This window comes from Colletotrichum acutatum (genome assembly GCF_030867785.1).
Source record: "Colletotrichum acutatum strain CBS 112980 chromosome Unknown BDZ83scaffold_90, whole genome shotgun sequence".
Classification (NCBI taxonomy): domain Eukaryota; kingdom Fungi; phylum Ascomycota; class Sordariomycetes; order Glomerellales; family Glomerellaceae; genus Colletotrichum; species Colletotrichum acutatum.
The window spans coordinates 153,572-180,973 of record NW_026849084.1 but is presented as its reverse complement, the minus strand read 5'-3'; the positions used below and the strand labels follow the sequence as shown (position 1 = coordinate 180,973).

The following is a 27,402-nucleotide window of genomic DNA, read 5'->3' as shown; positions in this document are numbered from 1 at the left end:
TACCCGCATCCCTTCGCTTCGGTAAGTTGCCTCCACACGCAATCACGAGCCTGTAAATCCGTTGTTGGTGCCGACGTTAGCAGTGAAAAGTATGCAGTTAGAAATAAATGGGACTTTGGTCTTATGGAACTTCGGTCTATGGAACTTTGGTCTCATGGACTTTGGTCTTTTATGAGACTTTGGTCTTAGCCTCAAATCCCATGCTGAGGCCAAAAGTTCCTTAGCCTCCCCTGAACCCGAAGGAAAGGAGGCTGGGTTGCATTACACAGCTTTCCCGCTTTTACTCCTACGTACTACGGGCAGATTATCCATCAACTGCGGGAAATGGCGACAGTATATCTGTTCCCTAGTTTTCTCCAATTCTGCTTATTTATGAAATTTTTGATTGAAGGGAATAAGGGAAATAGGTTCGGATTTTTCGTATGGTCAGCTACTCATAAAAGTACTTATTTATATACTGTCGCCATTCCGCAGTTGATGAAATGGTTTTCGGACGGCGGAGGCGGGCCGCAAACCACCATTAATTGGCAAAGGCTTATTTCAAAAGCTTATCTCGGGAGGACTAATCCACTACCTGCAGGGGTGCACATTGCTAGCGCTTACAGATTTTGAGTTAAGCGCGTGCCGATTGATTCGAGCGCCCGCGCGGCATTAGGGGCATGCCGAAAGTTCCGTCTCGATCACCTCAGGGAGCTCAAAAACAAGATAGGAGGAATCCAATGCTATCCGCGTGCCATGATTCGGCGTGACAAACGTGCTGTGCCACATTCGCCCCTTGTGATGTGATGTGATGTCGCCTGCTGACAAACCGGTCAACAAATCACGAAGTTTCCAAGAGCCTTTCACCTTCCCAATGTAGAGTGCTATTGGAAAAAAAGATTTAGGCTGTCATTCAACGCCGCTGGCGTCCATGCGTGTTCAAATGAATCATATACTGTTCTTGGGTTGAGTAAGTTTCATCACTTTTCTTTGGAAATGTTCTGGATTTTCTCCTTTCCTTCTTTCCCTTCACCGTTCCCCCCAAACTTCTGACAATCAATATGGGTGGCCATTACGAGCCTATTGAATCCGAGGAGAAAATGCCTGGCATGACGGACAGCGAGGATGTGTCGTTTCTTCGCCCAATGCGCCGTGTCTCCAACAAACCTTGGTGGACCACCATACGGCAGCATGGACACATCATCAGCGTCTACATGGTCCTCGGTTTCTCGCTGCTTGCTCTAATCACTGAGCCTCTCTGGAAGAAATGTGACTGCAAAGATCCATCACTCGGCTCTTACTGTATGATGCCTGTAGTTATGACTTTGGGGGTTGCGTTGACTGACAAAGTGGCAGCCCCAGCTATGGACGTTATCATCTACGAAGACGTTGATTTCGGGAAATACTTTGCTGCCGACAACAGGAGTCCTTATATGGAAAAGCCCTCTCGGGAGATTGATGAGATGTGGAAGGAGTTGTACAACTGTAAGTTTTGCAACTGCTTGACAGAAGAGCGAATGCTAATCAATTACCAGTTGGTCTCACTGGACTGACGCCCGAGGAGGCGTCTCAGCTTCCCGAACCTACCGCTCACCTCCCCCACGATAACAACACCTACGTGGTTTCCCTCAGTGTTTTCCACCAACTGCACTGCGTCAATCATTTGCGCAAGGCATTGTATCCCGATGAGTACCCCGGCTTGTGGGAGTATCACGAAGACGGCACCGTGAACCACGATACGATCTTGGCTCTTCACTGGGGTAAGTGATGGAACGCGTTATCCAATATTCTCTTGCTGACGATCTCAGACCATTGCGTCGACATCCTCCGTCAATCCATCATGTGTTCAGCTGACATTACTCCTACACCGTTTTATTACCGGGCCCGCGACGATAATGTTTATTCAACCTTGGCTACTAGACACCATTGTCGTAGCTTTGACAGCGTGAAGGAATGGGCAAAAGACAGACAACTACACCAGTGGAGATGGAATGAGACGGCCACGACGCAGAAAGTGGGCTAGTGGAAACAGACTGTGCTTACCATATTTGGTCCAGTCTTCCGGATTAACCTCGAGAAGCAAGTCAGTGGCAAAAGCTCACCAAGCTCTTGGTACTTTTGCTTGTTGGCATCTCTACTTTGGCACAAGATACTATCATATATACTATGATTAATTTATTCAAGGAACATCTCGAAGTTTAATTATCTCTAGAAAGAGGCACGCTTTCAGACTTGGCCACACCATAACTCTTCTGATGCATGAACAGTCCTTTTCTCTCGCCATCAAGGCACGGATAAGTCTCTGCCCAGCCCCGGTGTCGAGTATGTTTTGCCCTTCCACTGGGGTGGAACAATAACGTGCCGGTCTCTATTGATACAGACAAAGTGCACCGCCTAGAGATACCATAAGGAGTCGTGTGAACATAATAAAACAAATATGGTTGAAAGATAAAAAAAGTTGTAGGAATAACTATTATTTTATTTTTTGTTTGGCACGACGAAGACATTGTAGTTGAGATTTGATGAAGAGATCTTGTAGGATATCAAAGAGCAGCGCCCTTTTCCCCCACCCGATGGTCTTCAGCTCACGCACTCTCTCCATAATCGGCAGCGTTACGCACGAAAGTCTCCCAACAACTGCTACCAGAGGGGGTGTTTCCATGTTTGAAATTGTGAAAGTATGCAGCTGGCAATCCACACTCGACAGGACAAGGCCCGAATGGAGTGTAGGGGTGGTTTCGCTTTTCTCCTGTAAGCATCCTTGCCGCTCCTCGCCGCTGCCAGCAATGGAGTAATCGTTAGCGTTGAGTTACCCATGCGAACCTCTCCTGATTATCGACCTCAAATAGGAATGGTTTTGTCGCCGGGTGAAGAGAGAGCTGTCAAAAGTTCCCTGGGATTGCGGCCTAGTCCGGACCTGAGATACATCGTTGGACCCTTGCAACGGTCTAGGTCAGAAGCCGTAGGCGACTGTGCCGCGCGCTACGAGCTCCAGACGGGGCCAGAATATCAGGATAACGTGAATCTCGAAGTGCTCTTTCTGCACTAGTGACACAAGTCCCCTCCTTACAATAGTCCCTTGTTGTTGTTGTTGTTGTTGTTGTTGTTGTATTTAACGCCGTGGCGGCCGGGCTAGAGCCCTTACCGCAGACCTCCCGAAGGGTATATGGCGTGGAGGGCCGTGAGCCAAGGCTACCTACTCTACAGTACGTCGTCTCTTTACATCGTCCTCCAAATCATGCCTTGTGGCCACTACGCGTTCTGTCTGTCCCCGGTTCCCGCTGGTGCCCCAGTTTCATTCTTTCCCAAATCGTCCCTTGGAATCGGGAGGTTCTTTGTAGTCCGCACTCACATCTACCTAGGTGTGGATGCTGCTACCGCAGACAGATCTTCTGGAAGAAGTCCGTCACGCGGAGAAAGGCCTCGAAGCCTCGTGGGTCGGTGATTAATCTCTTGAAGTAGGCCTCGAGAGATCCCATAGGACCTATGGGCTCGGGCATACTGCGAGAGTGGAGGGTCGGCCACCGTTGCCTCCTCGCCAGCGTTAGTCGACAGTAGACCAGGTGGTCCACGTCTTTCGCCTCTCCACAAGAGCACATCATTAGAGCGTCGTCGTGGTTGAAACGTCGGTGATATTGCTCGAAGTCCCCGTGACCCGATCGTGCCGCCAGCAGGTGATGTAACGTAGCCCGCGGCAAGGCCAGTTCAGGAGGGCTGGACAGAGCTGCCTCAAGCCCCAAGTCCGCGTACCGCGGCCTTCGCTCTTTATACCACCATCTCCTGTGCTGGCTTTGTAATTTTTCCCTTGCAAGCCGCTTGATGCCCGCTAGTGTTGCCATTTGACCCATCCGCGCCGGCAGTGTCGTTCCTTCTTTGGCCAGCCGGTCCGCGGCCTCGTTTCCTTCGATGCCCTGGTGTCCCGGGGACCAGTGCGTCCGTATATCAAATATCCTGGCCGCTTCTTGGATTTCGAGGAACGCGTCTTGTGACGAGTCCGGCGCCTTGCCGCGGATGCCTTGTATAACGCTGGTGTTGTCGATACATATGTGGATTGGATGACCGCGATTGGTGAGCAGAGCCCTTCTGAGGCCGGTTCGCGCCCCTTCGACCTCGGCGTCGAACACTTCTGCTAGTCCGAGTCGGCCGCACCCTTGCGCTATGCGTTTGGAGTCTCGGTAGATGACGAAGCCGTACCCCACGGCTCCGTTCGTCGCCCTGGAGCCGTCCGAGAAGACGATCATATGGCTTTCCGGTACTGTCTTTAGCCAGCGCTCGAAAGCTTTCGCAGCCTCTTCTTTGCATTGAACTACTATCTGATCCTGTGAGCTTGGCAGGTACTGTGATTGGAGGAACGTTGGTCTTCCGCATCTTGGCAGAAGTTCAGCCGTCCGTTGTAGTCTCGTCTGTTGCTGTCCCTGCTGGAGAGCCGCGCGACTAGCGGGTGTCGGCCGATCAATCCCTGCTAGTCGCGCGGCCTCCCAGCAGGGACAGCAACAGACGAGACTACAACGGACGGCTGAACTTCTGCCAAGATGCGGAAGACCAACGTTCCTCCAATCACAGTACCTGCCAAGCTCACAGGATCAGATAGTAGTTCAATGCAAAGAAGAGGCTGCGAAAGCTTTCGAGCGCTGGCTAAAGACAGTACCGGAAAGCCATATGATCGTCTTCTCGGACGGCTCCAGGGCGACGAACGGAGCCGTGGGGTACGGCTTCGTCATCTACCGAGACTCCAAACGCATAGCGCAAGGGTGCGGCCGACTCGGACTAGCAGAAGTGTTCGACGCCGAGGTCGAAGGGGCGCGAACCGGCCTCAGAAGGGCTCTGCTCACCAATCGCGGTCATCCAATCCACATATGTATCGACAACACCAGCGTTATACAAGGCATCCGCGGCAAGGCGCCGGACTCGTCACAAGACGCGTTCCTCGAAATCCAAGAAGCGGCCAGGATATTTGATATACGGACGCACTGGTCCCCGGGACACCAGGGCATCGAAGGAAACGAGGCCGCGGACCGGCTGGCCAAAGAAGGAACGACACTGCCGGCGCGGATGGGTCAAATGGCAACACTAGCGGGCATCAAGCGGCTTGCAAGGGAAAAATTACAAAGCCAGCACAGGAGATGGTGGTATAAAGAGCGAAGGCCGCGGTACGCGGACTTGGGGCTTGAGGCAGCTCTGTCCAGCCCTCCTGAACTGGCCTTGCCGCGGGCTACGTTACATCACCTGCTGGCGGCACGATCGGGTCACGGGGACTTCGAGCAATATCACCGACGTTTCAACCACGACGACGCTCTAATGATGTGCTCTTGTGGAGAGGCGAAAGACGTGGACCACCTGGTCTACTGTCGACTAACGCTGGCGAGGAGGCAACGGTGGCCGACCCTCCACTCTCGCAGTATGCCCGAGCCCATAGGTCCTATGGGATCTCTCGAGGCCTACTTCAAGAGATTAATCACCGACCCACGAGGCTTCGAGGCCTTTCTCCGCGTGACGGACTTCTTCCAGAAGATCTGTCTGCGGTAGCAGCATCCACACCTAGGTAGATGTGAGTGCGGACTACAAAGAACCTCCCGATTCCAAGGGACGATTTGGGAAAGAATGAAACTGGGGCACCAGCGGGAACCGGGGACAGACAGAACGCGTAGTGGCCACAAGGCATGATTTGGAGGACGATGTAAAGAGACGACGTACTGTAGAGTAGGTAGCCTTGGCTCACGGCCCTCCACGCCATATACCCTTCGGGAGGTCTGCGGTAAGGGCTCTAGCCCGGCCGCCACGGCGTTAAATACAACAACAACAACAACAACAACAACAACAAGGGACTATTGTAAGGAGGGGACTTGTGTCACTAGTGCAGAAAGAGCACTTCGAGATTCACGTTATCCTGATATTCTGGCCCCGTCTGGAGCTCGTAGCGCGCGGCACAGTCGCCTACGGCTTCTGACCTAGACCGTTGCAAGGGTCCAACGATGTATCTCAGGTCCGGACTAGGCCGCAATCCCAGGGAACTTTTGACAGCTCTCTCTTCACCCGGCGACAAAACCATTCCTATTTGAGGTCGATAATCAGGAGAGGTTCGCATGGGTAACTCAACGCTAACGATTACTCCATTGCTGGCAGCGGCGAGGAGCGGCAAGGATGCTTACAGGAGAAAAGCGAAACCACCCCTACACTCCATTCGGGCCTTGTCCTGTCGAGTGTGGATTGCCAGCTGCATACTTTCACAATTTCAAACATGGAAACACCCCCTCTGGTAGCAGTTGTTGGGAGACTTTCGTGCGTAACGCTGCCGATTATGGAGAGAGTGCGTGAGCTGAAGACCATCGGGTGGGGGAAAAGGGCGCTGCTCTTTGATATCCTACAAGATCTCTTCATCAAATCTCAACTACAATGTCTTCGTCGTGCCAAACAAAAAATAAAAATAATAGTTATTCCTACAACTTTTTTTTATCTTTCAACCATATTTGTTTTATTATGTTCACACGACTCCTTATGGTATCTCTAGGCGGTGCACTTTGTCTGTATCAATAGAGACCGGCACGTTATTGTTCCACCCCAGTGGAAGGGCAAAACATACTCGACACCGGGGCTGGGCAGAGACTTATCCGTGCCTTGATGGCGAGAGAAAAGGACTGTTCATGCATCAGAAGAGTTATGGTGTGGCCAAGTCTGAAAGCGTGCCTCTTTCTAGAGATAATTAAACTTCGAGATGTTCCTTGAATAAATTAATCATAGTATATATGATAGTATCTTGTGCCAAAGTAGAGATGCCAACAAGCAAAAGTACCAAGAGCTTGGTGAGCTTTTGCCACTGACTTGCTTCTCGAGGTTAATCCGGAAGACTGGACCAAATATGGTAAGCACAGTCTGTTTCCACTAGCCCACTTTCTGCGTCGTGGCCGTCTCATTCCATCTCCACTGGTGTAGTTGTCTGTCTTTTGCCCATTCCTTCACGCTGTCAAAGCTACGACAATGGTGTCTAGTAGCCAAGGTTGAATAAACATTATCGTCGCGGGCCCGGTAATAAAACGGTGTAGGAGTAATGTCAGCTGAACACATGATGGATTGACGGAGGATGTCGACGCAATGGTCTGAGATCGTCAGCAAGAGAATATTGGATAACGCGTTCCATCACTTACCCCAGTGAAGAGCCAAGATCGTATCGTGGTTCACGGTGCCGTCTTCGTGATACTCCCACAAGCCGGGGTACTCATCGGGATACAATGCCTTGCGCAAATGATTGACGCAGTGCAGTTGGTGGAAAACACTGAGGGAAACCACGTAGGTGTTGTTATCGTGGGGGAGGTGAGCGGTAGGTTCGGGAAGCTGAGACGCCTCCTCGGGCGTCAGTCCAGTGAGACCAACTGGTAATTGATTAGCATTCGCTCTTCTGTCAAGCAGTTGCAAAACTTACAGTTGTACAACTCCTTCCACATCTCATCAATCTCCCGAGAGGGCTTTTCCATATAAGGACTCCTGTTGTCGGCAGCAAAGTATTTCCCGAAATCAACGTCTTCGTAGATGATAACGTCCATAGCTGGGGCTGCCACTTTGTCAGTCAACGCAACCCCCAAAGTCATAACTACAGGCATCATACAGTAAGAGCCGAGTGATGGATCTTTGCAGTCACATTTCTTCCAGAGAGGCTCAGTGATTAGAGCAAGCAGCGAGAAACCGAGGACCATGTAGACGCTGATGATGTGTCCATGCTGCCGTATGGTGGTCCACCAAGGTTTGTTGGAGACACGGCGCATTGGGCGAAGAAACGACACATCCTCGCTGTCCGTCATGCCAGGCATTTTCTCCTCGGATTCAATAGGCTCGTAATGGCCACCCATATTGATTGTCAGAAGTTTGGGGGGAACGGTGAAGGGAAAGAAGGAAAGGAGAAAATCCAGAACATTTCCAAAGAAAAGTGATGAAACTTACTCAACCCAAGAACAGTATATGATTCATTTGAACACGCATGGACGCCAGCGGCGTTGAATGACAGCCTAAATCTTTTTTTCCAATAGCACTCTACATTGGGAAGGTGAAAGGCTCTTGGAAACTTCGTGATTTGTTGACCGGTTTGTCAGCAGGCGACATCACATCACATCACAAGGGGCGAATGTGGCACAGCACGTTTGTCACGCCGAATCATGGCACGCGGATAGCATTGGATTCCTCCTATCTTGTTTTGAGCTCCCTGAGGTGATCGAGACGGAACTTTCGGCATGCCCCTAATGCCGCGCGGGCGCTCGAATCAATCGGCACGCGCTTAACTCAAAATCTGTAAGCGCTAGCAATGTGCACCCTGCAGGTAGTGGATTAGTCCTCCCGAGATAAGCTTTTGAAATAAGCCTTTGCCAATTAATGGTGGTTGCGGCCCGCTCCGCCGTCCGAAAACCATTTCATCAACTGCGGAATGGCGACAGTATATAAATAAGTACTTTTATGAGTAGCTGACCATACGAAAAATCCGAACCTATTTCCCTTATTCCCTTCAATCAAAAATTTCATAAATAAGCAGAATTGGAGAAAACTAGGGAACAGATATACTGTCGCCATTTCCCGCAGTTGATGGGATAATCTGCCCGTAACGTAGGAGTAAAAGCGGGAAAGCTGTGTAATGCAACCCAGCCTCCTTTCCTTCGGGTTCAGGGGAGGCTAAGGAACTTTTGGCCTCAGCATGGGATTTGAGGCTAAGACCAAAGTCTCATAAAGACCAAAGTCCCATGAGACCAAAGTTCCATAAGACCGAAGTTCCATAAGACCAAAGTCCCATTTATTTCTAACTGCATACTTTTCACTGCAACGTCGGCACCAACAACGGATTTACAGGCTCGTGATTGCGTGTGGAGGCAACTTACCGAAGCGAAGGGATGCGGGTAGGACTCCTCGACCACATCTTTATCTATTCCCCTTGCAGTTAATTGATCCTTCGAGTCATCAAGGCTAGGCCAAGTGCGACAGGCATGTTCGCTTCGACGATCGAGTCTCATCTCCGTGACTGAAGTATTTACATGTCGGCCTTTGAATTACATGTACCTTGGGCCGGGGTCGTAAGGCACCCATTGTGAGCCTAATGGCTGGCTTGAACATGACTGTCACCTGCGGCACAGAACTTATCGATACTACCTTCTCGATTGAAAAACATGACCCTATTCAAAATGTATCAGCTGGTGCCTCCAGATAATTCCCAAAGGACCTTAGAGGCGTTGAGTTGCCACTTTGAACTTCTGCCTAGACCCTGGACTACCTCGCTTGGTCACTCGCGTGAAGGTTACTGTTCTTGATGAGACTTGCTTTACTTGCACTCTTTCTCTGTGTGCGATATTCTCCAATTTTCTGCTTTTTCCTTCAGCTCTGTCGGTTTCAATCCACCCAGACAGTATGTGGTCCTTTCGACTTGACACCAAGGTGAATGAGGGCCTCTATTTTCGGTGGGCAGACAGCACCCGGCTCAAAGGTCCCAGAGAGTTCATCAGGAGCACTATCTTTGTGTTCGTGATGGCTGTTTCTTTCTCTCTAGGAATTGGATACTTGGTTGGAAAGGGATCGCGTCACATTAAACAGGAGGTCTCTCAAACTCTTGAGTGTAAGTGTCACCTTGGTACCTAGGGCGTTCCCAAGTCACTAACATATACTAGTAAGTGAAGTTATTCACCCTCTCCAAGGGAATGAATCGTTTATAGGACGTCCAAACCGAGAAAGAAACCGTGCATGGGAGAACCTGTTTCCAGAGGACGGCGGATTCTTTATCCATCCATCCATAGCCCCAGAGAGGTCTGTCTTCTCGACATTCCATCAAGTGCATTGTCTGGTAAGAGATGCCCATATCGTTCCAAGTTCTGCTCTAATCATGAGTATAGGAGCAAATATGGAGGAGCTGGTGGTCTCTCTATGACCAAGAAAGTAGGCCACCCACTGAACCAGACCATCGCCAAAAGAGGAGGAGCCATCTGCACGCCCCCGATGAGAATGGACAACATCATCATCAGGTGCCAGAGACTGTCCACTTCAATCACTGCGTTGAGCTGCTTCGTAATGTCCTCATGTGTCAGCCTGATTTAACCGTTGAGGTTGCGAATCCGCAGACCGGTGGGGTGACGGGTTTTGACAGCGAACACAAGTGCCAGAATTGGGACGATTTGCTAAGATGGACGAGGGAATGGCAAACTCAATCGTAGTTTTAGAGGCATACTTGCTTTGACTTCCGAAATATGCCAGTTGCAAGCTCATGTCTATTTCGAGTTTTGTCGAGAGCACGCTCGCCAAGCCTGTTGAATCAGCTGTATTGTCGAGGAACGGCAATACATTCTCACATGCATAATTCTGTAATCGCAGACCTCATAAGTAATCCTTACGTAGACGCTGCCAGAGATCTCATTCAGCTGCAGTTGGTATAACAAATTTGTCCTTATAAGCCCAGCAGAATCACTTTGTTGACCAGGTCTGTCGCGGAAAAGGCACAGTATCTAGGAATTCCAGCCAAGAAACCCCCAGTTCACTCTTACTTGCAATAATTTAAGCCATCTGATAGTGAAACAAATAGAAGCAGAAAGTACTACTTGTTGTCTAGTAGTCTCAGAGTTATCTTTCTGAGCGGATGGTCTAGTCTTACGTGAGAATGCATGTTGGGACCGTTACAACGGCCTTTCGGAGAACACCCCTCCCTAGGATTGAAAGATAGAAGTATATTTCACGTATTCATGTGTGGGTCTAAACGCCAACAAAAGGACCATCAGCCTCTGACTTGGTAATATCTTGGTCAAGGATGAAGAGAAGCAGACTGAGTGCGCGCGCGTACGAGGGTCCTTTCGTGAAGCAACTGCATCAAAGGGGCTGGAGCCACCGGGGTTAGTCTTGAATAGGAATGAGAAACAACAACACCTGTACTCGTTCACGATAGTGTACGGCGCAGCAGTTCGTATCGTCAGAGAACATGACAGTCTTTCTCCGTTGAGATGAGACCGAACCATTTGATGCTAGTTGCCGGCTCTCGCGGCAAACCGAAGTCCCTATCGAATGCCTCTCCTAACATGTTTCTCTGAGGCAGAATTATCGAGATGTGCGGAAAGAAAACCCTCAAGTTACTCCGCGTCCGCGTATAAGGCCACAACAACAGCAAGTAGAGACTGGGGCATATATCGTTATGCCGCGGCGATGAAAAGTATAAAGAATTCTTCGTCCGCTGCCCTTTTTGTCTCCTGGAGCATCTCCATCCAAACATTCTCAGTTCCAATCTACACCTGATCTCAAGATCATTCCCAATTAAACTTTTCAACTCATTCAAGATGCAGCTCCAATCTTCTCTTCTCTCCCTTGCCAGCATCCTGGCCCTTGCTGTGGGAGCCCCTGCCGGAGTCAACACCGACAACCTCACCCGCAGCCAGAAGGCGCTCTTGGATTCCTCCAAGCTTATTGTGAGGCCTTTGTCCTCTTCGAGCAGCTGTGAAAGAGTAAACCCGCTAACTTGACATACTCAGTGTGGCCAGTATCCCGGCAGCGAGTGGGTCGGGATCGGCCCGCTGAAGGTTCCGTGTAACTCTCCTCTCCTCGCTACTCGCGATGAGTCCACCGACTTGGACACCAACTGGACGCACGAGTACGCGAAGAAGAGACATGAGGGCATTGAGGAGGACGGTGTTGAGGTTAAGCGTGACGAGATCACTGACCTCGACACTAACTGGACGCACGAGTACGCGAAGAAAAGACACGAGGGCATGGAGGAGGACGGTGTTGTTAAGCGTGACGAGATCACTGACCTCGACACCAACTGGACGAAAGAATACGCGTAAATATTGTAGGGTATCTTAGTAGGATTCATGTTTATGATCTCTTCAGGGAGGTCGTAATGTTGGGGGAGCGGAATGGGATAAACAGTCTATAGTTGTTGCCAGCTTTTGTCATTTTATACAAGGGCAGAAGTACAATAAAATCTCCTGGTTACAACAATCACAAACCTTGGTCGGAGACGGAGAGTTCATGGGCGGTTGTACCTCTCACAGATTGCGTATCCTGATTGATAGAGTGTCCAGGTGTAGTACCGTTTTGCCAGAAGCGTGCGCACATCCACGGAACTTAGATTCACTATTCGATTACAAGTTGTCAAAGACCACCATCGTCAGCCCTCCAGCGAAAGGATGTTACCTGCCTAAATCTGCTAGCCTGGATTCGGTTAAGACGGACACGACTTATTCTCTGACCCCTGGTGGCTGCGCCGCAGGCCTGCAGCTGATAAGTCGCGGGACTGACGTCCGGCCAACATAAATTCCCAATGCTCTCCCAACCTTTGCTTCTTTTGAAGCATGAAACCATGCCCTAGGCTTTCTTATCGCGCCGAAACTAGCTATGGCCTCTAACGACGAGGTTGAGGCAATCGTCTCTGACCCAAACTTCGAGATCATCACAACCTTTGCCTACTCAGCAGGTCTGCCCTACAACGAGGCATCTTTGCCGGAACCATACTGCTACCTGCTTCAGCACGGGATCGATCGTCTCCAAGCCGCGGCGTCTGATATTTCATGGACCGCCGTGGCTGAGGACTTGCGTAGCATCGACCGTGTACAAGCATTGTCCAAGCAGGTCAGCGCCCACATGCTTTCAACCCACGGCGAAGCATCCAAGGACCCGGGCAGACGCTTCATCGTGCGCTTGGCCTTCAAGAGAGACGGGATTCTCAGCATCATGTCGGGCCCGAGGCCCACCTCAACGGATTCCCTTTACCCAAGAACCTTGTCGAACATCACGGACTCTCTCAGTACTTCAGAAATCCCTGTGTACCTGGACATGGAGCCGACAAAGCCTTCACTGTTCACCAAGCACAAAACAACGCATCGCCAGTCTTACAGCGCCGCTTGGAAACGTGCGGGTATAGACGAGGCGACGTCGCCTGCTGAATGTGACGTGCTGTTACAGAATGAGAACGGTCATATCATGGGAGCCGCGTTTAGGACCGTGTACTTTTGGAGGGGTGGCAGATTGGTGACTCCGAGTAGTGTGACTGGATGCAAGATGGGCGTCTCGAGAAGATGGGCAGTGGAAAATGCGGGTGTGAAGGAAACATTGATCACAGCTTTGGACATCGGCGATGGCGAGGTGGTTTGGTTGAGTTCGGCTGTAGGGGGCTTCATACAGGGGAAGGTCACTCTGGAAAGAAAGACTCGAGATGAGTAAGTTTTGTGAGCCCGAGGATGCTTCCGGCTCGATGATTGACGGCACCCTAATCGAAAGAATCTCCAGAGCGCTCAACGTCTATCCATGGCCTGTTTTTGCATAACGTGGATGGCATAAGTACAAAGACCACTGTCGCACAGTTTAAATTTGTTATATCTCGTTTTGAAATGGTTGCAAAGTAAAATAACTGACGACCCGAAGAAGCTCCGAATGTCGGTTCCATGAAATGGCCAAGCAACTGCAACATTCGGAAATTCAGCTTTCTGTAAATGCCGCACACTTGTATATCTGGCAACCAATTCATTTCTTGTTTCGACGATGTCATGGTGCAAGTCGGTGCTCCATATATGGACGATGATGATTGGTACTTTATGGCACATGGGCCTGCCCGGTTCTCCTGCTTATTTTGGGCAAGTTGACAACACATACAAGAATATACAATTGTTTAGTTTCATATCTTACCATACCTATCTGGGAGATGGATTTATGCTGATAATTCTGCTTCAGATACCACTTCGCGCATTGCCAGTTTCCAAACCGGTCGTTCTGACACTGGTGAGTATCTTGGATCTAGCCGGGATCATGCACTCGCGAGGCAATGGTTGACGGACTGCCGTAATTCACACAAGTATTATCTATCAGGCCAAGAGCGCGAGCTACCCACCAGAATTGTTGAAGTAGGAGAATATCTGGATTCTGGAAATGTCCGCTTAGTCCTGACGAAAGGCGTGAAAGATCACCACGTTGCTCTGAGTCACTGCTGTGGTGGTGCAATCTCCCCTGCCCTGACGGCCGAAACCTTGGGGCCTTTTCAAGACTCCATTGCCGTCATAGAGGCTTCTCGGAATTCCCAAGATGCCATTACGATAACTCGCAGTCTGGATCTTCGTTTCTTATGGATAGGCTGCCTTTGCATCCAGCAAGATTCCGAGTCGGATCAGGAGAATTAGTTTCAAAGAATGAGGTTGGTTTACCGCAATTCAACAGTTACACTTTCTGCTCTGGTGTCAATAGGAAGTAGAGAAGGTATACTCAAGTCAGACCACGCTCAGACAGCAATAAGTAAGCGTCAATGCCACAATCAAAATTTCGAACAGTCAACACAGTCCCGTGGCTACTGTCTGGCGGAAAGATCAAAACAAAGAGGACTATCGAGGCCTTGACTGAAATAGTGCGTTGCAAACACGAGTGACACTTGTATAGTATATGCTGTCGCCAATGCATACCCTACATGGTCAAAACATGATTTACTGGAGGTGCCCGCAGTATCTTGTCTCGACAGATGGCCTTCCCTCCAACAACAAATCACCGCAGTCTGCCTACAAAGATCTTACACAGACCTTCCCTCCGGAATTCTCGCCTCTCCCTCTCCCGGACCCTGGAAACAAATGTCATCCGGTGTGACTACTAGAAATAGTAAATGCATATACCCAAAGGAAGCTTACGTGCGGTTCAGACAAACTACCGGCCTTCCCGGGTATTACACAACGTCTGCTTTCAGTTCTTGAGGGGGCTATCTTGCCGGTCTCTGGACTTCGGACTTTCGGCGCGGCCTCCTATAGATCCCCGAGGGAAACTTCTGCTATCACGAAAGAGACAACTACCGCTCCCCTTCATGGTCATGGGCCGTAACTGACGATATGGTACTTTTAGAGGAATCGACAAAACATGTACTAGGGCCGAGCCCTTGGATTGCTCAACTTTTTGAATACGTCATCCAACCAAGAGTTCCCGATAATCCATACGGGGAGATTATGTTCGCAAAGCTCATTCTCAAAGCTTTAACTATGCCTTTGATTTGTAGCCGACAGATGGTTAGTACGTACCACAACACTGCCTTCATTGAACATGCCAGCTTCGATGAACCGGCTGGGCCTGTGAACACGGCCAAGGAGGGGCTCCAAGTCTGTTCAGAGTTAATGTAAATGATCAAGACTATGTCGTCTCGATTGTCACTGGACCGGGAGACGAATCGAACTGGGAGCTGGACACGGGTATTTACCGCGACGACAAGTGTCCGCTGGTGGTGGTTCATACGGATGATTGTAGCAAAGAAGAGCCCGGATGGTCAAATTTTGAGGCACTTTGTCTAGTCATCTGTGAAGCGACAAGCGAGGCCGAGGAAACATACGAGAGAGTAGGACTCGCCCGGAAACAGACGCCCAAGTTGTCTTGGCTTAAGACTTGGAACTGGCAGGTCTTGACACTAATCTGATGCGGGTAGTGTAGACGTTGAGTTTAAGTCTTTTAACCGTGGAACTCTGCCGACTTTGCGTTCATCAGAGAGCATCTTGATCCATCGCATTCTAAGTTGAGCGCGTGTCAGTGAGGTGACATCCAGACTAAAGTACATCTGCCCAGTCAAGACAGGGCGCATGAGTCGTGCAAACCCGAGCAAACAAATCTCATCTCAACCCCACCATCACGAACCTTGTCAAACGCCCGCCTAGATTTCCTATTTCACTCATTCTTCCCATCCCACCCTAGCCGCAACCCTGATACGACTCCTCCTCAACTGCGGGGGAAACATTGGCATTGACCGGCCTTTAAACCACTTCAAGCCCATGGACCATCTGATAGACTGATGCGGCCCGGGTGGAGCCAGGCACATCTGCACGACCGCTGCACAATGTCGCATTTTGTTTATAAGCGCCCGAGTCCGAGTGGTTGTGTCCGTCAATGGGACGTTTACCCCGATAAGTTTACTCAGCCCGACCGTTTTCCCCGCGTTGTTTCCCCGACTCATCCATCATGTGGCTTTTTCTTACCCTGGGGGAACTGGTGGAGATCTTGGAACTACCGGAACGATATTTCAATGGTGCGCGTAGAATCGTGATGACCTCACCTGGTCCGAGGGTGGCATTGAATCAATTCCGGGGAAGACGGGGCCGTGCGGGGAGACGGTTGCATTTGCGCACTCGGAACATGGCCTGCAATTGAGCTATAAACATGAGTATCCCATGGCAAAATGCAGTGTTGTTGTAGGAAGAGTTGTGGTAGTTGCGAACCTCTGAGAATCTCAACCCGACCTCATCGGATCATCAACCATGGCCTCCGTCGCGTTCACGCTCCTGACGGCGCTCGCTGCCCGCGCCTCGGCCAAGACCCATAAGACGCCGACACCTCAGATGGGATGGAACAGTTACAACTACTACAACTGCTACCCCAATGAGACGCTGATCAAGGAGAACGCACACGCCTTGATCAACACGGGTCTAGCCGACGCCGGGTACACCACCGTGACTACCGACTGCGGCTGGCCGGCCAAGGAGCGCTCCGCTGACGGCGAGCTCGTGTGGAATCCGGAGTTGTTCCCATCCGGAGGCGGCAAGGAGCTCGGTGATTACATCCACAATCTCGGCCTGAAGTTCGGCGTATACTCCGGCGGCGGGTACTACCAATGCGGTTCCACAGATCAACCCGCTTCTCTCGGTGAGTAGTAATTACCCGGAACACCAATGCTCAGTGTACTAGATGGTCCTAACAAGATGTTCAGATCATGAGCTCACCGATGCCAAGTCATTCGCCGACTGGGGCGCAGATTCCCTGAAGTACGTCCACCAAGGAGTAAAGTCCTTAGGAAGGTCAGGTGTTAATACGAGGTGCACATCAGATACGATAACTGCTACGCGGTCGAGCCCACGGTTATGGTCGACTACGTTTCCGAAGAGGCCGTTTCACCGGATCGCTTCGTAGCCATGGCAGATGCGTTGAACACAACAGACCGAGACATCCTCTATCAAGTCTGCCAATGGGGGACCGGAACTGACCTGGGAATCTGGTGCGTCGTCCACGGTAGCGAAATTCTCTCAAGCATTCACAAGGAACTAACTTGATCACCAGGGCGCCCAAAATTGGTAACAGCTGGAGGATCAGCAACGACATCTACAACGGCTGGCGCAGCATTTGGCGGATCACGAACCAAGTTGTTCCTTTTTACAAGTACACCGGCCCTGGTGCTTTCCCCGACATGGACATGTTGCTGTGAGTAGTAAACTTCTTTCCGCAAGGGTGCGTCGTTACAATTCCGGCGCTGACAACATCATCCCAGCATTGGTCTCAGCGCCCTGTCGATTGAGGAGGAGAAGTTCCACATGGGAATGTGGGCCATCAACAAGTCTCCCCTTACCCTCGGTGCCCCCGCTATCCCCGGTCTTGTCCCGGAATCAGCCCACGAGATCCTCGTGAATAAGGAAGTCATCGCTCTCAACCAAGACCCCCTCGCCAAGCAGACAGAACTCGTCCGTCGCTACACCGAGGAGGAGTGGGACGTCTGGGCCGGCGAGTTATCGGGCTCCCGCCTCGTGGTCGGCCTGGCAAACTGGAAGAACGATTCCCAGGCCGTGAGCGTCGACCTTGCGGCCGTCTTGGGTGTCGCCTCGGCCAACGCCCGTGACGTATGGGCGGCGAGTGACATCGGCTCCATCTCGGGCACGTACGAGACGACGTTGAAAGGCCACGAGCTCAAGTTGCTCGTGCTCTCGGACCTCTCCACGACGGCACCCGCCGTCGACGCGTCAGCCGGATATTACACGGCCACTGCTGCCGCGCTGTCTGGCTCAGCCTCCAAGGTTACTTGCGCAGAGGGTCAGTGTCTCCCAAGCAGTACAAAGGTGGGGAATATCGGTTCAGGGGCCGCGGTCAAGTTTGAGGGCGTTGAGGCCAAGTCAGAGGGCAAGAAGCTGCTTGGCGTTGACTTCATCAACTATGAGATCGCCCTCGACTCCGCATGGCAGTTTGGTTCCAACACCCGTAACTTGACTATCTCCGTCAATGGTGGTACCGAGAAGCGGTGGGCCTTCCCCATCTCCGGCGGCAACTGGTTTGATACTGGCCGCTTGCTCGTCGAGGTCGATGGCTTCAAGGGCGATAGCTCGAACACGGTGGAGTTTAAGTCGTTTGGGAGTGCTTGGGCCCCGGACTTGGTTGGTATCGAGGTTTTCGAGGCCAGCTAGAGTCTCGAGCAAGCAACGTGAAATAGTCATTCATAGGCGAAATTATGAGAACAAGACAATTTTGGATCCTTACAATGAGATCCTCCTAGTACACTCAGGAGGCTTGATATTAATCAGTCTCGCCCATATCATCTAGGACTAGTATACAAAAGAAAAAAGGCGTTGTGAGTATAGCACAGGGGTATTCGTAACGAAAAAGAGCCTTGATCATCGCATGCCAGAACAGAGTCTGCAAGCATCCATCCCAACCATTACCATCAATTACATAGCCGCATCATCTAACCCCTCATCTCCTTCTTCTCTGATGACCGAGGATGTCCGGGGTTACTGGTCAGCGAGTCCTCATCATCAACCCTGTAGAAAGAGCTTCCGCTCGCCGCATCATCGTGACGCCCGCTGAAAGATGAGGCAGGGTTCGACTTTGGCGAGTGCGACTCAACGCGGACTTCAACATCGACTCTTCGGTGGATGCCAGTTCTAGCTTCCCGAATGGCTTCGAGGTCCCGATCCTCAGGAACGGCTCCGACGCTGGCGCGGTGGAAACTCTTGAGACCTCCGGTTTCATGGTGGCCGTTGTGACCGTTGTCGAGACCAGTTGGATTCGTGCGGTGACCTCGAGAATGTCCCTGGGAGTATGAGAGAGAGTTGAACCTGAAACCGCTATCTTGGTCCTTTGCGAGGCGTGTGATCAATGAGGCCATGGACATTTCGATGTTGAGCTTGACCATGTAGGCCACGGGGTGGAATTGGATGTAGACAACTTGGTTGGGAAGTGACATGAGTCCAATGAGCATAGCCTGAATGTGTGTTGTTAGCCTCCTGAAAATTTTACATGATCGTAGTGGTGTCTTGACTCACGTCCATGGCAATTGACAGAACCATCAGCTTTGCGTTGAAGCCAACCAGAGGCTTGTACTTGACCAAGCCATGCTGGGTCAGCAGGCGAGCCTTGACGACGTGGAGGAAATACCAGTTGAGGCCAGCGTCAACGATGAGTATGAGGATTTTGGAGAGACGGTCCCAGTAGTGATTGATATTGACATAACTGCGATCGCATATCAGCGATTGAACTTTTCGGTAAGAACCCACTGCAGAAGATTTTTGAACTTACGTTTGGCTAATAGGAGGGTCAAGGTGGGAGGGAATCCAGATGCAGAAGACGGCGATGTTGATCAAGGTGATAACCACAGCCGTTCCCCATTTCAGCATGCGAATGGTCTTTTGACTCTCCGCAATGACGGCAATACGGTTGATGATGATTTGCATCAGCAACTGGATCTCCCACACCCATAGGAATAGGATGAAGAATAAGACCGGTACTCTTTGACACCAATTGTGTTAGCTCAGCATGGCAGGAATACTGCACTTCGATACTCACGTTGGCCCTAATATGCCATCTAAGAATAACCATCCGATGACGGCAATAACGAGGTTGGCGATGATTTCACCCCACATCATGTAGATGTATGTGCTTCGGAGGGGGTTACGATTCCGTCTCGTCTGCTTCATGGCCTCCCATACTGTCAAGAAACCAAAGCCGATTGTGAAGCCCGCGGCCAGCGAGGCGATTTGGTAGTCGGTCTTGGTTGCCGCCATATTGGATTATGGTCAAAGAAGTAAAGGCGTAGGGTGCGGTTCGTTCGTACTGTGTGCCGTATCCGAGGTATTCAAGATCCGGTTCGGTCCTCTCAAGAAAGGCTCCTTGATATACCAGATTTGGTATGTGGGGAAGGAGACGTGGATGAGAGGGGAGCAAGATGTCGTCTAGTTCAAACTCAAAGAAAGCCCTACGAGTCCGTCGGGAAGGGGGAAACGGGCATACTTTTAAGAATCGACGATGGGCGTCCACAGTCAGTAGCAGATTGACCCTCGTCGAGCTCGGCTACCCACTTCTTTTCCGGCCCGTAGGTTAAGAAATTTCCCCTTCTCCAGTGCTGTGGCAATAATAACGGGCTAACAGCCTGGCAGGCTTTGGTTTCGCGATCCCAAACGGCAGAGGGTGGCTAGGCCGCGACAGGTAATCGAGCCCTCCAGCCGGCGCGGTGACTAGACCGGGCGAAGAACCCACATGGTGGTGACAATTGTTAGTGCCACCCTCTAGCCTACGCCACACTCACCACAAACGTGTAGCAGAGGTGCAGAGGTCGCACTCCAAGAGTCACTACTAGTCTATTACTATTACTATGGGCAGGGGAGGTGGGGGACTATGAGACGACAGGTCCTGCAAAAGGAGTCAATCGGCACCCCCTTCCCGTAGCTCTCTTGCCCAGTTGAGACACTTGATGGACGGTGATGTCTTCATCCGTCAATGGTTTGGGTTGCATAGCATGACAGGAAGTTTGACAATACTACCAGATACCAAAGTCTATCCCATTGGCCGGAGAAAAAGAAGATCAACAGGCACGACCGGCCCTCAATAGACATGTCTCTCATGTGCCGTCATTTCTTCATGGTGCAAATGCCGGGGATAAAGGTTTGCTGAAGAGAAAGTGAACCCAGGCGTCGATCCTGAGAGGGTCAGTCACGCAAGAAGGGATCCTCCCTACCATCCGCGGGAGCGGAAAGCAGGTTCCCTCTGCTGCTCTTTTCCGGGATACCATCTTGTCACGTTCTCCAGTCTGGTTCTTCGAGCAGAAATTCGCCATAAAAGAGCGGGGTCTGTTATAGGGGTGACGGGGTCTTGTCGTCAATAGCTTCGTGGGCTGGAAACGAACTGGCGAACCACAGGCGGGGAGTGCGATGCTCGTTGGGGACCCGGGCGAGGAAGAAATGGTCCAGGGATCAGCAGATCGGCATGGTTTCCTGGTCTTTCACGGATGCTGCATGCAGCTTGAAGGCCGTGCGTTTCTTCAGTAGACAGCCAGACAGACAGCGGCCAACTCCGTCGTCTCAACACCTCATCGGAATCCCTCACCGAGATGGAACGAGACAACCCGTTGCACCTCTCTTGATCTTTTCATCGAAGAAATGGTGTCGAGAGCGTTCAAGACTGTACGGCAATGACAGACTCGGCAGAAGATCGTTACACCAAATAAGAGTTTTTGGCGTGGTGCCGATCAAGGGGGAACTTTCAGCAATTCAGCAATTACCAAGCCCTTAATAAAAGAGACTGCGCAATAACAAACACCTCCTCTTCCCTCACCATAAACCTTCAGTCAAATGCCGACTGGGCTCACAAAGAAGAGAGACAGTTGCCAAACGAAGTGGGAGCCGTATCCAGAGTGTGCTCCGAACCGCAGTTCATGCTGCATGCATGGGACCAAATATCACCCCAGGCCACTTTGAGCCCTTCTGAAACATGATCTCGCTGTACCCACAGCTCTGGCACTCTGGATTTCTGCAAAGAAGGGCCGCATTGTCCTCGCCGGAGATATTTTCCACGTGGAGGAAGTGCCTTGGATCTAGTATCAAAAGAGACACGAAGACCGAGATAGCCAGGCCAGATGACACCGTCCCATTGGGGGCCATCTTGACGCTGCCCATTGGTAGGAAACCCCTTGACATTACCGTTCCAGGCGAGATTTGAGCCGCCAAGACATGTCAGGGGTTTGCTGGCCGACGAAGCGATCTCCTGCTGCCATTCCCGAGAGCCCACAACTTTCTGCGGTCAGCGTACCAGTGACAAACAGGTTAACATCGACATGCCTCAGGAAATGCGGGGAGGTTCTGCGCTAATGACACAGAATCCGCGTAATAAATTACCAAAACCTTTTCATATTGACACTCTCTCAACGTCCTTCATCTCACCATTCTTCGAGCTGCCTAAGTATGCGCAGTTTATCGCTGTCACTCGGCCCGCCAAGTTCTATAGCAACGGCCTTCCTTCGGATTCAAGCCGTAGCGGCACGGTGTGGCTGAAGAGAAACGGGGACAACAAGATGATATGAAGCTCAAGAGACTCCCCCTCGGGCCCCGACAGCCACCACAGCACCGGCTGTGGCGTCTTTTCACCGAAGAACTTGACACTATTCCACCTTTGGTTCCTCTCATCCGCGTCTTAGCCTTTGATCAACACCCGGTGACGGTGGTGAACCACGCCCCTCTGCTGCTCAAACCCAGTGATCCACGTTTTGCAGCATTCAGTGTTCGGAAACACGGTCGGCATTTGGTAAGGTTAAGCATGAAGGAAGAAGGCCACCCCTGGGCCCGGCTGGTGCCCCTGGACGAACCCAGCACGAATCTCGCGACTGTACTGAGTGCATGCTGCAGGCCCCAGTGGCCCCCTCCGGCTGGGACGGCCTAGGGGAGGGCTCGAGCCTCGAGCAAAGTCTGGATCTCTGGGACCCTTGGAAGCTCTGGCCAGTCGTCATCTTCCTTCGCCATGTTTCGTGGAAGCGAGGCACGAACCGAGGCATATTGCCCTGCAGGGGTTCCTGGGTCGCCCGACCAATAGCTTCATTCAGCTCTTGCTCCAGCATCCAGCTCCGAATGACAGCTTCCTAGCGTTGCCACTAGATACGATGGCTCGGGTCGACCTCATCGAGAATAACGAGAAATCGGACCAAAGGGACATGATGTTGATAAGACTGTTGGTATCTTTACCCCGAGAAGAGCTAGAAGACGAAGAGAACTTTCGATCCGTACAGACACCGTTCCAAAAAGCTGTGCGTGCCCCCCCCCCCCCGCTTCCGCCACCTTTCCCCCTTCCCCGAAGCCACTAAGAAGAGACTTGTTCCAAGCGTGAAGCAAATAGGAAATTCAACCGTTGATAGAACGCCTTCGCTCGTCTAAAACCCGCTAAACCACATCATGCAACCTGGACACGCACAGAAGCCGCTATAATCCTCCAAATCCTTTGACAGGAAAATTGAAGTTGACGTGGTGGACTTCGGTTTTCATACCGCCCGTGTACGCCGACTTGTCCGCCGCGCGACTGGCCTCGAGCCCCGTCCACCCGATCGCCGCGACGAATGTCCTGCCGATGCTGTCGCCGGAGGATGAGGTTGGCGGGCACAAAGAGTACCCGCTTGCCACGCCGTTGCAGCCCGGCATCCTGGATGCTCGTTCAATCACCTCGCGCATTCTGTTTTCGGATTCTCGGCAGTCTTCGAAACTTAGGGTTTCGACGATGGGGGAGTTGATGACGGCGTGTGGTGCGTAAGGCTTGAATCGGAGTAGGTATGCCGCGGGCTCGCCGTCTAGTACGGGCGCGAACCGGGCCATTGCTTCGGCGAAGTCTTTCGATCTCCGCCACTTCTCGCACGCATCCGGACTGACCCAACCTATTTCGAGACTCCAGTTATTAGCCATTAAAGCTGAGCTAGATGAATTGGCCCGGCATATTGTCACGTACCGATGATGAGCTCAAGCTTCTGTTGGTCCTCAGCCCATGGTCCCCATCGCGTACGAAGATATCCTGGCTGCTTGCTCAGAGTCTGGAGCATAAACTTAAGCTGCTCCTTCCAATTCTCAACGCCGCCCAAAACAGGAATGGTTACCCGCTCGGTGACGGCATTGGCGAGCTGGGCTGGATCCATCACTGATGTATGCCTAGGTTCTGCTTCGGTGAAGATGTTCTTTGCTCGGGCCTTTCTCTTTAACCAAGGGATCTCGATAATGCTAAATTGGCACAGGTGCAAATGACTTGAAGGTTGGATTATAAATGCTACTAAATCCGCTTGGAGGTCCGGACCTCACACTAATGTAATATTGATTTTGGCCGGCTTTCCCTCTTGCTGTCTTGAGCAGGCAACCCTAATCTTAAATAGCCGTTCTTCAACGGAAGAGCTGGAACACCCAGAGGATATCTGCTACCAAGGTCACAAGCCAAGCTTTTGGATCAAGGGTGATGTGGGATGGATGACGTTTCCGTATCAGCAAGTGCGGTGTTCGAGTTCGCCCGACGTTGTGGTAAAGCAAGATTCGGAACCAGGCGATGGGTGTTGAAAAAGGCCGTCGGCCGTATCTTTGCACCCGTCCACCCAACTTGAAAATCACTTCAGGAACCCCCGACCAAAGCTTCCATAGGTTCGCATCCATCAAAAGAGCCTCGCTCGGACCTCGCAATCGCAACAACAGCTATCAGTCACGGCGTGTCATTTGGGGTTGGGTGTGCCCCAAGCTTCTCGTGAACCAACAGAATCCCAGAGCGGGAAGTCTTCTAGAAACACCCGGCACCTCCGTTCCGTGACCGCATCGCCAACTGCGGACGGCCGATGCGAGATTTCTCCAACTGCTCCTCCGGGGAGACGTGTACCCCGACCTATCCGCGCCTTTAGGGCTGGCAACTCTGGTTGTGTCAAGCACGCCATTGGGGCGTCTGGCAGTTTGGGAACAAGATGTAAATGATCAGATGACGGAATTTCAAGGATAAATGTCTACGAGATTGCGGTCGCCTCGGACAAGCCGGGCGAAGGGAAAGCTGACAAGAGCCTGGCCGGTAGCCAATGTCCGTGGGGTAAAGAGAGCAAATGGCTCTCTGTTTCGTTTCATGGTGCGTCTCCCGAGGCAGCGGTAAGACACTGTCAAGGCTGCAGCCGCATCTACAACTAACGACGGGATCGGGTGTCTGTGTGAAGGTTATGTCTTCCCGTCAGATAGCGTTTCATGACAAGATTCCTCTCCAACAACAAGTCCGCCCGTTCCGCACCGTCGCCTTACGAACCCGCGAATCATCACAAACATCTTCCACGGAGGAAGCAAAAGCTGGGTGGCCTGTCGCATCGTAGCTCTATTCCGGTAACTGGCTGACCCAAAACGTCTTCACTACGTCCGCCACGTCAAGTTTGACAGAGTTCCAAACTCACGGTCCTTCTCAATAGTCGTACACTACGGCTCAGACCACTGGGCGCCACGCTTCTACGGACGGCAGCGATCTACGCCGAACGCTTCACAAGCCACATTGTGAACAGCATTGCCCCTCGAAACAGTGATTCCTCTATGATCAATCAACCTGTCGTATCAGGCAGCTGTCCGTAATGAACTGATGGTCCATTTGGCGAAACGAAATTTTCCATTCTCCGTTGACACCCGCCACCTGCTATGGAGGTTCGCCCTTCCTGCTGGTAGACTTTCTACTCGGATGGGTTCGGATTCCAGTCTCGAGTTGCAGTTCGCTCTCGCGGAGGCATCCCGGGGTGCTGACCCGAATTGGGCCCGGCACGCGCGACGGACCACCGGAGCTGGGCATTTTCAACTTCGCGAGCTATGCAACAGAACTCGCAACGCCGGCGGTGGAGCAGCCGTACCACACGGTCGGCATCTAACAGTAATCCGTCAGGCATGGTCTGCATTGTCGGCACGGTTTATCGGAGAGCTCGCAGAGGCAATATGTCACATCATGAAAGGTATTAAATGACCTCTGTTCTCTCGGACCAAGTTAATATAGTCTTTCTCATACAACAAGCCATCAATACATCTTGATCTCCATTTTAGCGATACGTTTGGTGATTAAAAGTGCCCTTACTCCAGGTATTGCATTTAATCAGCCCCATACCAGATCAGATCCGGCAAGATGGCGCCTATCCCGGAACCCATCGCCCTTCCACCAAACTTCACCAACGAGCTGTTCCAAAAGTTCATCATCCGCGCCCAAGAAATCTGCGGCATCGAGAATGTTCGCGTCATCCCCAAAGACAAGCCCCTAGAGGGCGACTCATACCTCAACCAGCCCAAATCACACGATCACTTCCCCCTCTACGAGAAGACCAGGTTCGTCGCCTCGGCCGTCGTCATGCCCCGCCACGTCCCGGACGTCCAGGCCCTCGTCGCACTCTGCAACGAGCTCGTCATGCCCGTCTGGCCCATCTCCCTCGGCCGAAACTTTGGCTACGGCGGCGCTTCCCCACGCGTTCCCGGTTCCGTGGTCATGGACCTGGGCCACCACATGAACCGCATCCTCGAAGTCAACGTGGAGGGTGCGTACGTCCTTCTCGAGCCGGGCGTAAGCTTCCGGGATCTGCATGAGTACCTCGAGAAACACAACCTCCGTGAGCACCTGTGGATGTCGGTGCCCGTCGGCCAGGGTTCCGTCCTCGGCAACGCTGTGGAGCGCGGCGTCGGTGCCACGCCGTACGGTGACCACTGGGGTATGCACTGTGGCATGGAGGTCGTTCTGCCGAACGGAAAGCTTGTGCGCACCGGAATGGGTGGCGTCCCTAACCCCAACGCGGACACGAGCCTGCGACCTGATGAGCAGCCTGGCTGCGAGACATGGCAGCTCTTCAACACGGGATACGGACCTTACAACGATGGCCTCTTTTCTCAGAGCAACCTTGGTATCGTGACAAAGATTGGCATGTGGCTGATGCCCAACCCAGGAGGCTACCAGCCGTACGAGATCACCTTTGAGAACGACTCGGATCTGCCAAAGGCTGTTGACATTATCCGTCCATTGCGCCTGCAAATGGTGTTGCAGAACGTTCCTTTCCTTCGTCACACTCTGTTGAACGCCGCGCACTGCGGGCCGAAATCCAAGTACACGGACAAGCAGGGGCCATTATCAGAGGAGGAAGTTGATGGGATCGCAAAGAAACTCGACATGGGCCGATGGCAGCTTATCGGTGCCGTGTACGGACCTAAGCCTGTTCGCGATGTCCTTCTTAGTGTTATCAAGCACGAGTTCCTCTCCATCCCGGGCTCGAGATTCTTCCTGCCAGAGGACCGCGCACGAGAGAGTCCTCTCCGCGCTCGTGAGCTGCTAATGCAAGGTATCCCTACCGTAGAGGAGTTGAGGTGTCTTAAGTAAGTCTTGTTCCCAAAGCTTACTCTACCCCATGTCAATGACTAACACTGTTCCTAGCTGGCTTCCTAACGGTGGCCAACTCTTGTGGGCCCCGATCTCCAAGGTGTCCGGCGAGGACGCAAAGAAGCAACACGATGTAGCCAAGAAGCTCATCACCGAATTCGGCTTCGATTACCTCGGCGCCTTTGCCGTCGGCATGCGAGAGCTGCGTAAGTATTCCGTCTGAATGAGCATCTCATTTCATGTTACGATGCTGCGAGATAAAACACAAGTGACTGACCCTATTTACCTTAGACCACGTAATCGGTATCCCCTACCGCCTCGATGTGCCCGACGACGTGGAGCGCATCAGGAAGTTGGCGCACAAGCTCATCAAGGAGACGACGGCGCACGGCTGGGGTCAGTTCCGCGCGCACACGGCGCTCATGGATCCCGTCGCCGACGCCTTCAATTGGAACGACAACGCGCAGATGCAGCTCAACGAAGCGATCAAGAACGCGCTCGATCCCAACGGCATCATCGCGCCTGGTAAGAACGGCGTGTGGCCTGCGAGCTACGACAAGAAGAAGTGGGTGCTGGACGGCAACTGAGTAATCCGAATGAGGATGCTTTTTGCTCTCA

General features: G+C 51.9%; 9 protein-coding genes across 9 annotated transcripts; 6 read left to right on the top strand and 3 right to left on the bottom strand.

Moving 5' to 3' along the window:
• Positions 1-851: 851 nt before the first annotated feature.
• On the top strand, positions 852-2,297 carry BDZ83DRAFT_631144 (uncharacterized protein). Its single transcript, XM_060508887.1, has 4 exons — positions 852-949; positions 1,336-1,464; positions 1,515-1,739; positions 1,788-2,297. The coding sequence occupies exons 2-4, from the start codon at positions 1,344-1,346 to the stop codon at positions 2,000-2,002; spliced, it is 561 nt and encodes a 186-aa protein (XP_060361853.1). The 5' UTR covers positions 852-949; positions 1,336-1,343; the 3' UTR covers positions 2,003-2,297.
• Positions 2,298-6,858: 4,561 nt separating this feature from the next.
• Positions 6,859-7,517, bottom strand: BDZ83DRAFT_584594 (uncharacterized protein; the record flags this gene model as incomplete). Its single annotated transcript, XM_060505776.1, has 3 exons — positions 6,859-7,073; positions 7,122-7,346; positions 7,397-7,517. 3 exons carry the CDS (start codon positions 7,515-7,517, stop codon positions 6,859-6,861), a joined length of 561 nt encoding a protein of 186 aa, XP_060361852.1.
• A 1,602-nt stretch (positions 7,518-9,119) lies between these two features.
• Positions 9,120-10,192, top strand: BDZ83DRAFT_785360 (uncharacterized protein; the record flags this gene model as incomplete). Its single annotated transcript, XM_060515627.1, has 4 exons — positions 9,120-9,246; positions 9,497-9,562; positions 9,615-9,787; positions 9,837-10,192. The coding sequence occupies 4 exons, from the start codon at positions 9,120-9,122 to the stop codon at positions 10,152-10,154; spliced, it is 684 nt and encodes a 227-aa protein (XP_060361851.1). The 3' UTR covers positions 10,155-10,192.
• A 1,010-nt stretch (positions 10,193-11,202) lies between these two features.
• BDZ83DRAFT_785358 (uncharacterized protein) lies at positions 11,203-11,765 on the top strand (the record flags this gene model as incomplete). The annotated part of the gene is made up of 2 exons (XM_060515626.1): positions 11,203-11,390; positions 11,454-11,765. Exons 1-2 carry the CDS (start codon positions 11,262-11,264, stop codon positions 11,763-11,765), a joined length of 441 nt encoding a protein of 146 aa, XP_060361850.1. The 5' UTR covers positions 11,203-11,261.
• A 506-nt stretch (positions 11,766-12,271) lies between these two features.
• Positions 12,272-13,256, top strand: BDZ83DRAFT_794878 (aminotransferase class IV-domain-containing protein). The gene is made up of 2 exons (XM_060515825.1): positions 12,272-13,139; positions 13,210-13,256. Exons 1-2 carry the CDS (start codon positions 12,319-12,321, stop codon positions 13,244-13,246), a joined length of 858 nt encoding a protein of 285 aa, XP_060361849.1. The 5' UTR covers positions 12,272-12,318; the 3' UTR covers positions 13,247-13,256.
• Positions 13,257-16,190: 2,934 nt separating this feature from the next.
• Positions 16,191-18,098, top strand: BDZ83DRAFT_584592 (alpha-galactosidase; the record flags this gene model as incomplete). The annotated part of the gene is made up of 5 exons (XM_060505774.1): positions 16,191-16,575; positions 16,640-16,694; positions 16,757-16,924; positions 16,987-17,127; positions 17,195-18,098. 5 exons carry the CDS (start codon positions 16,191-16,193, stop codon positions 18,096-18,098), a joined length of 1,653 nt encoding a protein of 550 aa, XP_060361848.1.
• A 56-nt stretch (positions 18,099-18,154) lies between these two features.
• Positions 18,155-20,083, bottom strand: BDZ83DRAFT_631131 (uncharacterized protein). The gene is made up of 4 exons (XM_060508886.1): positions 19,477-20,083; positions 19,210-19,419; positions 18,957-19,143; positions 18,155-18,895 (listed from the first exon to the last, which is right to left on the bottom strand). Exons 1-4 carry the CDS (start codon positions 19,692-19,694, stop codon positions 18,377-18,379), a joined length of 1,134 nt encoding a protein of 377 aa, XP_060361847.1. The 5' UTR covers positions 19,695-20,083; the 3' UTR covers positions 18,155-18,376.
• Positions 20,084-22,874: 2,791 nt separating this feature from the next.
• Positions 22,875-23,575, bottom strand: BDZ83DRAFT_584514 (uncharacterized protein; the record flags this gene model as incomplete). Its single annotated transcript, XM_060505764.1, has 2 exons — positions 22,875-23,320; positions 23,392-23,575. 2 exons carry the CDS (start codon positions 23,573-23,575, stop codon positions 22,875-22,877), a joined length of 630 nt encoding a protein of 209 aa, XP_060361846.1.
• Positions 23,576-25,551: 1,976 nt separating this feature from the next.
• Positions 25,552-27,371, top strand: BDZ83DRAFT_584496 (uncharacterized protein; the record flags this gene model as incomplete). Its single annotated transcript, XM_060505761.1, has 3 exons — positions 25,552-26,780; positions 26,839-26,990; positions 27,076-27,371. The coding sequence occupies 3 exons, from the start codon at positions 25,552-25,554 to the stop codon at positions 27,369-27,371; spliced, it is 1,677 nt and encodes a 558-aa protein (XP_060361845.1).
• Positions 27,372-27,402: the final 31 nt, after the last annotated feature.